The 12,193-nt window shown below is 46.2% G+C and overlaps 1 protein-coding gene across 16 annotated transcripts in view; it reads right to left on the reverse strand.

Moving 5' to 3' along the window:
- EPB41L1 (erythrocyte membrane protein band 4.1 like 1) overlaps window positions 1-12,193 on the reverse strand; it is a 170,711-nt gene that overhangs the window by 43,638 nt on the left and 114,880 nt on the right. For all 16 annotated transcript variants that reach the window (XM_083618302.1, XM_083618290.1, XM_083618288.1 and 13 more), the window contains 2 exons: window positions 8,487-8,689; window positions 3,043-3,207 (listed from right to left, as the gene is read on the reverse strand). In XM_083618302.1, the coding sequence (XP_083474428.1) occupies window positions 3,043-3,207; window positions 8,487-8,675 (354 nt within the window). In that variant the 5' untranslated portion in view covers window positions 8,676-8,689. The remainder of the gene's footprint in view (window positions 1-3,042; window positions 3,208-8,486; window positions 8,690-12,193) is intronic.

Consider the following 12,193-nt stretch of genomic DNA (forward strand, 5'->3'; position numbering starts at 1 on the left):
CTTCCTTTTTATAGCAATACCAGTAGGAAACTGAACCCTTAGCTTTGACTGTTTGCTGACTGTTTACCAGCTGTTCCCTCCTGCTCCACCTCCTACCAGTTTTTGAACCAGTATGTCTTCGGACTTCCAACTCTGTATGGCAAACCTAATTTTTACGGTGATCACATTATAGACAACTGGGGTCTGGATGCATTTGGCCAAAGGCAGAGATGAAGTGAGAACGTGCCCCCAGAGGTTCCTGCATGATCTCAGAAGCACATGCTCTCACTTGGTTCACTGCAGGCAAAACCACTTGAGGCAATTTTAACGCATCGTAACCACAGCACAGCTGGATCCCACCTAATACGGCTTCTTCTTCTCACAGACGCCAACCAGATGCCTATGGGAAGCCCTCGAGCAGGACCAGAGTAGAACACTGCTCACCTCACCTGTGACTCCCAGCAGCTGGAATCCGGAGGCAGACTGCTAGTGTCACTGGAGGTAGCACATAGCCATCATGGATAGTAGTCACTGGCAATCCTAGCATCCATGAATACTGCATAATTAGGAAGTATTTAAAATATCCCATTTGTGATGCTCCTGAAATCATAACACTCTCCCCACTTGTGATTCCCAGCTACTGGCATTCAAAGAGGAGGCATACGTCACTTGCATGTGCCTACTTATTGCTCTGTGGTTCATATGGTGTGAATGCCCGCTATAGATTGTGGGAGAACAACAATCACACCACACTGTTGCTGCTCCGGGCCAACAGAAAAGTCTTAAATTTATTTGTTCCCACTGGAACAGCAATCACATGGTACAGACTGGCCTTCTCCTGCTCTAAACTGCATGGGTATTGAGCCTTCATTTTGATAGTATGGACTTGCTGATGGTGAAAGCAGCACCAGATTTAGGGCGGTTTGGGTGGTCTCCCCACAGAGGTGCTGATCTGAGGGGGTGCAAAATTGAGAAGACCCATAATTGAGAAGATTCATTTGAGGGTGCCAAATGTTGGCTTTGCACAGGGCACCGTAGTATGAAAGATTACCACAGTCCACCCCAGGTGAAAGACAGGAACACCAGAAGAGTTGTCCTTGTAGAAGATACAGAAATACAGAAACCACAAATTTTCTGTGAAAAGTGATGAAGGGTTCTACATACGTTAAATACAAATTCTATAATCAAATGCATCTCCTTGTTGCACTGAAGTACAAACCCATTTTTTAAAATAGTAATATGGAGAGGCTAGTAGCCACAAGTGATGATAGGAGCAACATCCCAGGAACCCAGCTGCAAACATGCATGGATGCCACATAGAAGTTCAGTGTTCACTTGCAGGTGCAAAGAGATGAAAGAAAATCTAGTAAACACTTGATAGGGGATACTGTAGGTTCTGGGGCCAAGAGAATGTGCAGCAGGGAGCAAGAGGATCCCCACTCCCCGCACCATTAATGCTTCCCAAAGTGTCGTTTATTCCAGGGTTCTTCAACTTTGGGTCCCCACATGCTGCTGGACTACAACTTCCATCATCCCACCAGCCTAGCCAATGGTCAGGAATAATGAGAATTGTAGTCCAACAACATCTGGGAACCCAAAGTTGAAGAACAAAGGCCTGTTCGCTTTGATGAGGAGCAAAAAGACTTTGCATTACAGACATTCTTGTGTTCATGTTCTTCAGTGAAGGGCAAACGTCGTTTCCTCTCCCATCCAAGATGTTCAAAAATGAAACCCTTTTTCTTCAGCGATCAAGTAAAGAATGGATTGCTCTCCATTCACTTGATGCAGAGCAAGGATTTTTGTCTCCACAGCGATACAAGTCACTATTTGGGATATCATTCCATCCTGCACAGAGGAATAAATGTCCGTGGAAATGAAGCGAGGGATATCATACAAATGAGGTTGTGCAATAGGCTTTTTATAATGCCTAAGCTTCTCCCTTGCATGCTATTAATAATAACCTTCTTCTCGAGGGATCCCAGTCAGGTTAACAGTTACACAAGCTCTCTCTCTTTCATGTACACACATTGCCTACACTTCATTTTCACCAAAATACACAAATAGCAAGTAGCCTACGCTCAGAAATGGATGAGTCACTCACACCTGTCTTCCATGTGCATCTCTATGGGGAGTTAAGTGCGCACGCACACGTGTCTTTGGCAGAGTTGAAAGCATTAATTGTTGCAAAACACTGATTACGGACTCATTCTTTTATAAAAGGTGCTTTTTATTGGGTACCATTCCCAGAGGAAGAAGACTCTTGAGAGTCCCATGGACTGCAAGAAGATCAAATGCATCCATTCTTAATGAAATCAGCCCTGAGTGCTCACTGGAAGGACAGATTGTGAAGCTGAGGCTCCAGTACTTTGGCCACCTCATGAGAAGAGAAGACTCCCTGGAGAAGACACTGATGCTGGGAAAGATGGAGGGCACAAGGAGAAGGGGGCGACAGAGGATGAGATGGTTGGATAGTGTTTTCGAGGTTACCAGCATGAGTTTGACTAAACTGCGGGAGGTAGTGGAGGACAGAGGTGCCTGGCGTGCTCTGGTCCATGGGGTCACGAAGAGTCGGACACGACTAAACGACTAAACAACATTCCCAGAGGAAGGGAACTCAGGCCACATAAACTTTGCAGGATACACTTAAGAGAGAACTGGATCTCGGCAGTCAGCCAGTTTGTTATCTCCAGCCCTTGCAGGCCAAGTTTGGAAGGTGAGTGATGCCACCCACCAGTCAATCACCTGACATCACAATGACATCAGGTGACCCTTGCAAAGTGTTGTCTTGTGCATCGCTTTGAAAGATGATTGTTGGGTTTTTAGAAACCCCTTTGAAAGCACCGCCTTGCAGGCACCACCAATCAGCTGATCTGCAGTACTTTCAACTCCCCCATTTAGTTTAGCCAGGGGTTTACTTGCCCCACACCTGACAATACATCAGGTGGAGAGTAGGAGGGCATGCATTTGCCAAAGGAGGAGGCTTGGTGGATCTAACCAGGCCTTTGGCCTGTAGATTCCCCACTAGTAGCTTAAAAGGTCAAGCAATCTAGTCCCCTTGCTTACCTCCACTTCACATTCATACTCTGAGGCATCAAGTAGGGTCACTCTGCAGATGGCACTCTTGAGCTTCTTGGTGACTTTCTGAGGGGATTTCTGGGTCTTGCTGGGAGTGGTTTTCTCAGATATTCCATCTGCTTCACTGTAGTCTTTTTCATCCATGTCCACAGCCTGGGATGGGGGAAGAGATGTGAAGCAGGTACAGTATTGTTATTCTTTGCTCATGTTTGGGCCCTTTGAATTATGAACTAAGCATCCTCACTCTAATGGGGAAACAGGACGTTGTTTCCCCACACTGGGGTCGGGGGGTGCCCAACCTGCAGCTCCCCACTGCACTGCTGAGCACCACCAAGAGTGAAACTTGAATCACCTGAATAGCAATTATTTCCCCTCCCCACAGAACACCACAACTCTTCTTAAGAAAAAACCCATCCCTGCGAGACTTCTCTTCTTGCAAGAAGTCATGCAGGGCATGTAGTCTGTGCTAGTTTATGCAAACCATGTGTGGTGGTAGACTAACCAGGTGGGTCTCAATTACTCAGCCAGTGTGTGGGCAGGTGACTGAATCCACTGAAACAGCATGCCCAGACTCCTGAAATAAAGAATAATTTCACTATGCCCAGAAACTGGAGGTGGCCTATAGCTCCTTTCCATAACTGGGCAACCAGGATGATTACTCTTCTCTGCTCACCTTCCCTTTGCTATCCCCAGCTCCCCCAATTCTCTTGTCTTTCCTTTTGCAAGCCTGTGGCAGGGCCTGTCTTTGTTGTTATATTGTCAATACCTATTACGTGATGGAGGGATCTATGGAATCATTCTGGTATTCAGGGCCAAAGGACTCCACTGTCCTATACAGCAGCACTAGCTATATAGCACGGCTAGCAGAAAAGGGGGGAAATGCAAAACAACACAGGCAAATGTATAAGATTTGCATCACATGTACAAGCCACATCCTTTAGCTTTCTTCAGCATAACATGCTCTCCCCTGAACACACACCCCTTCAACAAGTGCTGTGATCACACTTCTTTCTGGTAGTGGTTTTATGCTGCTGCCCAGCAAAGTCTTATCTGAATGCTCCCACAGTGGGATAAGAAAACCAAAAAGCAACAGGTGAAGTCCCAAGTGGGTAAAATAACCTCTGATGGGCAAATTGCTTCTTGTATAAGATAAGAATATATGTTATATGGTTTTTGGAAAATATATGTAAAATTAAATTTAAAAATTTTAAAAAAGATTCAGAATCAGAACACTGCAAATTGCCACTGGCTTAGCACTCTCCCAGAGTTAATTGCTGTGATATCTCTGGGTGGAAAAGGCAACTTTCTGTCAAAAAATAAACTTCAGCCCACACAGCAGTTATGAAGGAGAAGCGTTTCCCATTGGTGGCGAACTGGACATCAATCCAACCTTTGGTGGTAAGAACAGAGCTGCGTTCTCTTGCAATTCCAATCCTTCACAATGACAGAGACACATTCAATGGAGATGAACCCCAGGGGGGAAAGGGGACTGGCGGAAGGTTAGTTTTAGCTGACAATCTCTAGCCTGGGACAAAAATACCTAGAGAGAGAAGCTTACACATTGGCAATGCAGCCTTCTTGCTGGGCAGTGTTCACTGCCCTCTATAAAAAAAGTACAACATTCACTCATCCATATCTTCATTTGATGCCCCTGGCAAAAAGAGTCTTCTGAATCAACATACAGAAGAACTATTGTCTCTCCTTTTGTGGTTTTCTAACGCATGAGCACTTGAGTGCCCCCAAGCAGATCTTCAGAGTGGCCGATTTCCTAACTTGTAGCCGAAGAAATGTTTACTTCAAAGTAAATTTCACTGAGTTCATTGGAACTGATTTCCACGGAAGCATGCTTAGAACTGTAGCTTAAGGTGATTTAAACACAAACAACCTTTGACCAACAACAGATGTTCAAATCAGCTCTGGAAAACTACAAGTAGCTTTGAGTGCATTTTCCAAACCAAGCAAGTAGCTGCTCTGTGTTTATCAAATGCAAAGTGCTCTCAGGTGGCCCAGAATCATTCCAGATAATTTCCATGCATATCAGATGGAGAGGACTTTTGGCAGATGATGCGGCATCTGAGAGGGGCAGATTTTTCCCTACTCAATCCTCACGTTTTAGAAATTAGGGCTTTGAGGGTATTTTGAAAAATTGGGAGGGGGAGTAAATATTATCCTAGCCACTGCATCCTGCGCCAAGGGCTTAAATTATTATTTTTCACCCCTGAAGAAAAGGACCCAATGTTTATTTGCCAATCCATTTATATGATCTGTCCACTTTGATTCTGCTTTCTGGCTTTCCCCTCCACCAAGCATGGCATACTGAATGAGCAGCGAGTGTGCCCTCCCCAACCAAGAATAAATTTTTGTAAAGGGATTTATAATGGCTTTTAGGGTTGGAACAACATCTGAATATTTTGCTACTCAGCTACACTCCTTGCTTCATTATATTTCAGGGGCGAAACAGGGCCCCTGTATATAAATTAAGTTTAAGGGAGAATTAAATATCTATCTGGCAGATGGGCAAGGTCAAACATACGACCTTGATAAAATAAGATCCATATGGATTCTCCATCACTATAAGACTTCCATGCCGTCTCATGTATCTTCGTATGCAGCAACAAGACAGTGCCACAGGCTGCTCACTCATCTGTAATGGAAAACAGACCACGACCTTCCCACTGCACTGATGAGGAAAATCCTGGTTTGGAGATTAATCTGGGAGATGATAAGGTGCCTCTTTTGCTTTCACAAAGGTCCTTGGTTTACAAGAGGATGAAGGCCATAGCACTTTTCATTATTATACCTCAAAAAAGGCATTCCAAGCAACTCAGTGCCAACTCTGGGTCATGAAATTGGCCCTTTCATCACTGTCCAGAAAACGTCAGAGCAACTGCTCCATCAGGCCATTTAGCTTCTGGTCTCTGGGTGTAAGGTAAAGGTAAAGGGACCCCTGACCATTAGGTTCAGTCGTGGCCGACTCTGGGGTTGCTGCGCTCATCTTGCTTTATTGGCCGAGGGAGCCGGCATACAGCTTCCGGGTCATGTGGCCAGCATGACTAAGCCGCTTCTGGCAAACCAGAGCAGCACACGGAAACGCTGTTTACCTTCCTGCCGGAGCAGTACCTATTTATCTACTTGCACTTTGACGTGCTTTCAATTTGCTAGGTTGGCAGGAGCAGGGACCGAACAATGGGAGGTCACCCTGTCGTGGGGATTCGAACCGCCGACCTTCTGATCGGCAAGTCCTAGGCTCTGTGGTTTAACCCACAGCGCCAGGTGCAATTCTTTCACAGGTATTTTCTGAAGCAAACCTGGGAGCAGTCATACCTGGAATTTTCATCCAACTAATGAACCGCAGCCAACAGTTTATTTTACACAGTTGGTCCATCTAGCTCAGTACTGTCAACAGTGACAAAAGGAATCTCTATGTTTTCACACAGGAATATTTCCCCAGCCCTACGTGGAGAAGCCAATGATTGAATCTGGGACCATTTTAATGTAAAACCTGTGTTCTACCACTCAGTTACAGCTCCTCCCCTGCAGGGTTGAGAAACTCTGGGACACCATTAAGGAGCAAGGCATCTTTATAGGAAATCGAGTAAAGAAAAAGGATGATGACTAAAAAGAAACTATAGATGTAGGTGGTGTTTTCTTGCATTCTCCATGCAGTAACAGGCTGAGGGAAAACGGGGGACGGGGCTGAGAGTAGGGAAGAAATATCGACCAGGTGGCAAAGGGCACCCTGGCATTTAATTTGTTTATTAAAACATTTTTATCCCCCGCCCTTCTGGTACAAATGCACAACTCAGGGTGAATTACAACATTTAAAACTGCAGTTTAATAAGAGAAACAATATAAAGCAACCCGCCCATGAGAGACAGGAACAGCAGTTAAAACCAAGCAGGAAAAAAAATTTATCTGCCACATACAACAAAAGCCTGCCAGAATAAAATGGTCTGCTAAACACAGCGTAAGAGGAACAACGTGGGCAGAAGTCTTTGCACATGTAGTTCAACCAGCAAACAAGGAGCAAGAAGTCATGTTGGATGGGGAAGTCATAAAAGAACTCTTAGGCAAGAGCCCCTGCCATGCTCCAAGATGGAAGAATAGTGCATCCCCCGCCCGCCCCCACAATATACTATTCCCAGGTGAAGAATAGATTTTAGACAGGCTTAAATTCTGGCATCGCTAGGGGAGGTGGGGGGAGAAACAGAGACTTGTCTACAGTTATATATCATCATAATCAATTTCCCAGACACTTTAATATTCAAACTTCTAAATTGTTTTATCAGCAGTTCATGCCTCTTATTTTATACTGTTATTTATTGCTCTTTATTGCATTTTAGTTTTTTATACCACTAGCTGCCTGGAACATTTTATTAGACAGCGAGGAGGCATAACCCACCCCAACCCCCTTTACAAAATATACCAGATCTAAGCCTGCCTAGAATCGATTCTCTCCAACATGGGAGTTCCTCTCTTACACAGCAGAGCACAGACTGACCACTGGCATTCAGCAGTGAGTGAAAACAAGGGCCCCTGCAGCAGTTTGAGCCCAGGGCAGGTTTTGGTCCTGTGCTGACCTCCATCCGTGTTGCTATGTACCAGGTTGGGCATAAATCTGCCGCCTTCCACACCCTGAGCTTAAACCCAAATTGGCTTCTGACACTCAGCTGCAACTGCTTGACATGCTGAAGTTGGAACTGAGTGAAGAAAGCCAATCCAGGCTCATCTCAGAGCTGCAGCTGCAATGGACTCAAACTAGGGTGTCCTACTTTACAGAGGATTCTCCTTGACTTGAAGGACTGTCAAGTCTAAGTCTAGTTTAAAGATGAAAAACCATAAAAAGGGAAAGAAGGGGCCGTTACGTTGACCATTAATAGTGCCTGGACAGCAAATTGGGCAGGAAGACAAGTCACCTATTTAAATTACAGCAGTGACTTCTAAAGTTGCATCTATGTGGCCGACTCTGGGGTTGCGGCGCTAATCTCGCTTTATTGGCCAAGGGAGCCAGCGTACAGCTTCCAGGTCATGTGGCCAGCATGACTAAGCCGTTTCTGGCGAACCACAGCAGCGCACGGAAACGCTGTTTACCTTCCCGCCGGAGCGGGACCTATTTATCTACGTGCACTTTGACGTGCTTTCGAACTGCTAGGTTGGCAGGAGCAGGGACCAAGCAACGGGAGCTCACCCCGTGGTGGGGATTCGAACTGCCAACCTTCTGATCGGCAAGTCCTAGGCTCTGTGGTTTAACCCACAGCGCCACCCGCGTCCCTATCAAATTGGCACGTGCAAAATTTCTGCATATGAATGAGTCTTCTTGTTGCTCAAAGGCACTCTCTTATTTATTGCTTGAGAAGGACAAGGGCTGAGCTAGGCACTGAAAACACTGTCTAGGCCCGGGCTCAGCACTCTCAGCAGCCATCTCAACTCACCCGCTCTGCATGCTTCGAGTCGCTGTGGGCACCGGGCTTCTCATTCGCCTCAGCTTCCTGGCTGTTTGCTGTGGGTGTGGAGCCACCGGTCACTGCGTTCGGCCCACTCGCTGCCTCCTCTGGAGGCTGCTGCGGAGTTTCCTCTTGGGCATTCTTCACCTCCGAATCTGGTCCCGTCTCTGTCGTCATGGTTACTAATTATTCTGCATTTGCAAAGGTAAGATGAGAAGAACAAGGAAGGGATTAAAATGTGCAATCCTGGCTATCAAAACAATTGCTTTCTGAATCTGTAGGGACGCACTTGCCCTCCTGGTGATGTCTCAGAACCAGGAAATTGCACAGCAGCATCCCTGAAAAAGAGGCTTCCAAATCAAATCTGCACAATCATTGAGTCTGCCACTTGGACACTGCAGGCCAATCTCAGACACCCCACCCTGCTGAGATGCTGCATTGGAGGATGGGATATCTTTGCAGTAAAGATCTCCTGATGGAATGAGATTATATCTACACTTATTATTGCTTTGGAACTCAAAGACGGGGCTGCTAAATTGGTATTCTTTCAGGTTAAGCCAAGGTTAAGGAACCAGCAGCTCTCTAAGTTGTCATTAGACTCCAACACCCATCGGCCTGAGCCACCATGGCCAATAGTCAGGGATAGTGGGAACTGTAGGACAACAACATCGGGAGGGTCAAAGTTTCTCAACCCTGGACATCCATGCAGAAAATCAGGGCCCCACAGAACCCAGTGAGTACTCCTTTCAAAATGACCGAGCGTCGTGGAGATCCGGAGAACAGGCAAGTCAGCTCCAGGGTGCCCCTTACGTTTCAAAGCTTATCTAGCACTCCTAGGTGAGGGAACTCCCCCTGGGTGACCTTGGGAAAGGTACTCTAAAAATAACCAACCTTAAGGATTGCAAAACTATCTTCTATACCATGGGTAGGCAAACTAAGGCCCGGGGACCAGATCCGGCCCAACCGCCTTCTAAATCTGGCCCGTGGACAGTCCAGGAATCAGCGTGTTTTTACATGAGTAGAATGTGCCCTTTTATTTAAAATGCACCTCTGGGTTATTTGGGGGGCATAGGAATTCGTTCATTCTCCCCCCCCAAAAAAAAATATAGTCCTGCCCCCCACAGGGTCTGAGGGACACTGTACCGGCCTCTTGCTGAAAAAGTTTGCTGACTCCTGTTCTGTACAGCATGGGGTGTTGCATTCACCTTCAGGGGGCAGAATGACAGCAGTGGGTGTGGCCACCCCACACATTCTCACATGGAGGGAGGGGGTGCACACAGAAGCAGACCCCCTCCTTCATCAGTTGATCCATGCTGAGGGGGGTGGGTGATCTTCCCCTCTCTGCTCATAACATTATCCATGTGGTGCCTGGGGACAGAGGTGATTTACCAGAGCACTGAGCTTCATTCTCCCCATCACCGTGTCTACTTTAATGGATGGGATTTTGGAGGGCCAGAAAAAAATTGCTTGAGGGACAGTGAGGCTCCCAAACTGGGGATTAGCCATCCCTGCTACACAGAAAAACTCTTCTATAAAAAGGAAGGCAATCAACAATCATATTCAAAGTTGCATTTTGAAGAGCTCAAGAGATGAAGAGGAAGCCAAAGATGCTCTCTCCGTGAACACTTATTTTAAAAGTGTGGCTTCTTGCTTATGCTCCTGAAGGACACAGCTTAGCAAAATACCACATGTATTTATGGCAATATTATAGATGCAATACTATAGAAAGTCAAACTGAGCTTACATTTTGGTAGGTAATGGGTGAATGTTTTTCACGCAACCTGTGCTAAATTTCAGTGGGTAACAGTAGGTGGCATTTTCAGAGATGGTGTTTACCGGTAGGACCAAACAGAGCAAGTCTTCCACAGCCCATGCTTCAGATCACCAGCAATCTTACTTCTGCAGTGCCTGTATACTGATGCGCATGGCCCACCGACACACAAATTTAGAACAATTAGACATGGTGTGCCTGGATGCTTGCTAACCCCATCTGCGGTTAGGTTGATCTGGAACTGCTGAATTCTTGCCCAGCCACAAATGCTTATAGCTTCCAGTTGAGGCTCAAGCGCAGCAGGAAGGATATCAACAAAATTTTAGTGCGGCACTCAAAGCCAGATCATTTTCTCTGAAGGTTAAGGAATCGCAGCCTCATTTGATGCCTTATATCTAGCCAGTGTCAAAGCCCACAGCATCAAATCTTTCCACTCCCTTGTTTGGGAGAAATGCAATCCTCAAGGATATTAGAATTCAAAAGCAAGCACTTGCTGGTTGCTAAGCCCTGACTCATAGCCGTTGGGCTGACCCTACCCCGTACATTGTCATCTGGGCTTAATGAGATGGCAGACGTAGCTGCACATAAGGCCATAGATTAATGCACTGGTGTCTGTGCTAAGCCAGCAACATCTCTCCAAATGACTAGTATCATTGATCAGTGCCCAGCACTAAGGTTCCATCCCAGGGACAGTACAGTCAGCACAGCAGGACTCACAGTTGACAAAGGATCTTGAAAAACAAGATTTTAGTAGACCAAATGCTGAACAGGAATTAACAGTGCAATGCATCACCAAAAAAAGCTAATGCTATTCTAGGCTGCATCAACAGAAGTATAGTGTCCATATCAAGGGAATTAACAGTACCACCACTACTACTGAACTAGATACACCAGTGGTCTGACTTGGTATAAGAAAGCAAGGCTTGATCTTTTCAGAGAGAGTGAGAAAAATACATCAAGGTACCACCATGCCTCTTTTGGAGATTTCATGAAAACCTGATGCAAATGAAGCTTTCATTTGACGGGACTAGGATGTAGCAAGCTAGAGATCATCAGACTAGAGCTAGGCGACAGCCACAGATATTCAACAGTAAAAAAGGTAAAGGTAAAGGACCCCTGACTGTTAAGTCCAGGTGCGAATGTCTCTGGGGTTGTGGCACTCATTTCGCTTTACTGGCTGAGGGAGCCGATGTTTGTCTGCAGACAGTTTTTCTGGGTCATGTGACCAGCATGACTAAGCCGCTTCTGGCGAAACCAGAGCAGCGAACGGAAACGCCATTTACCTTCCCGCTGGAGCAGTACCTATTTATCTACTTGCACTTTGACGTGCTTTTGAACTGCTAGGTTGGCAGGAGCAGGGACCGAGCAACAGGAGCTCACCCCGTCACAGGGATTCGAACCGCCGACCTTCCGATCGGCACGCCCTAGGCTCAGTGGTTTAGACCACAGCGCTACCCACGCTCTCATCTGATGGGACTAGGATGTAGCAAGCTAGAAGTCATCAGACTAGAGCTAGACGACAGCCACAGATATTCAACAGTACAGCACAGAAATATATTCAACTGTGTAAGATATACTTTGCAATCTCTGCCTTTCAGGGAAGAGCTGCAGATCAGGGGCAGAGAATCTGCTTTCCAAGCAGAAGGTCCCCATTTAAAACCACAGCATCTCCAGGTAGAACTGGGTGAGACTCCATGCCTGGAACCCTGGAAAGCCACTGCCAGTCAGTGTAGACAGTACTGAACTAGACAGACCAATGGTCTGTCTCAGTATAAAGCAGTCTTCTATGTCTCTATGTATCTCCTGCTAAACGGTATTGGAGGTCAGAGAGATGGCAAGAGGTTTATAGAACCATAAACTGTTCTTCAGTGTGAAGGACAACAACAGTAGACACACTTCCCCAAAAGACAACTTGTTCACCACC

The sequence above is a fragment of the Podarcis filfolensis genome (assembly GCF_964270895.1).
Source record: "Podarcis filfolensis genome assembly, chromosome: 6".
Taxonomy (NCBI): Eukaryota; Metazoa; Chordata; class Lepidosauria; order Squamata; family Lacertidae; genus Podarcis; species Podarcis filfolensis.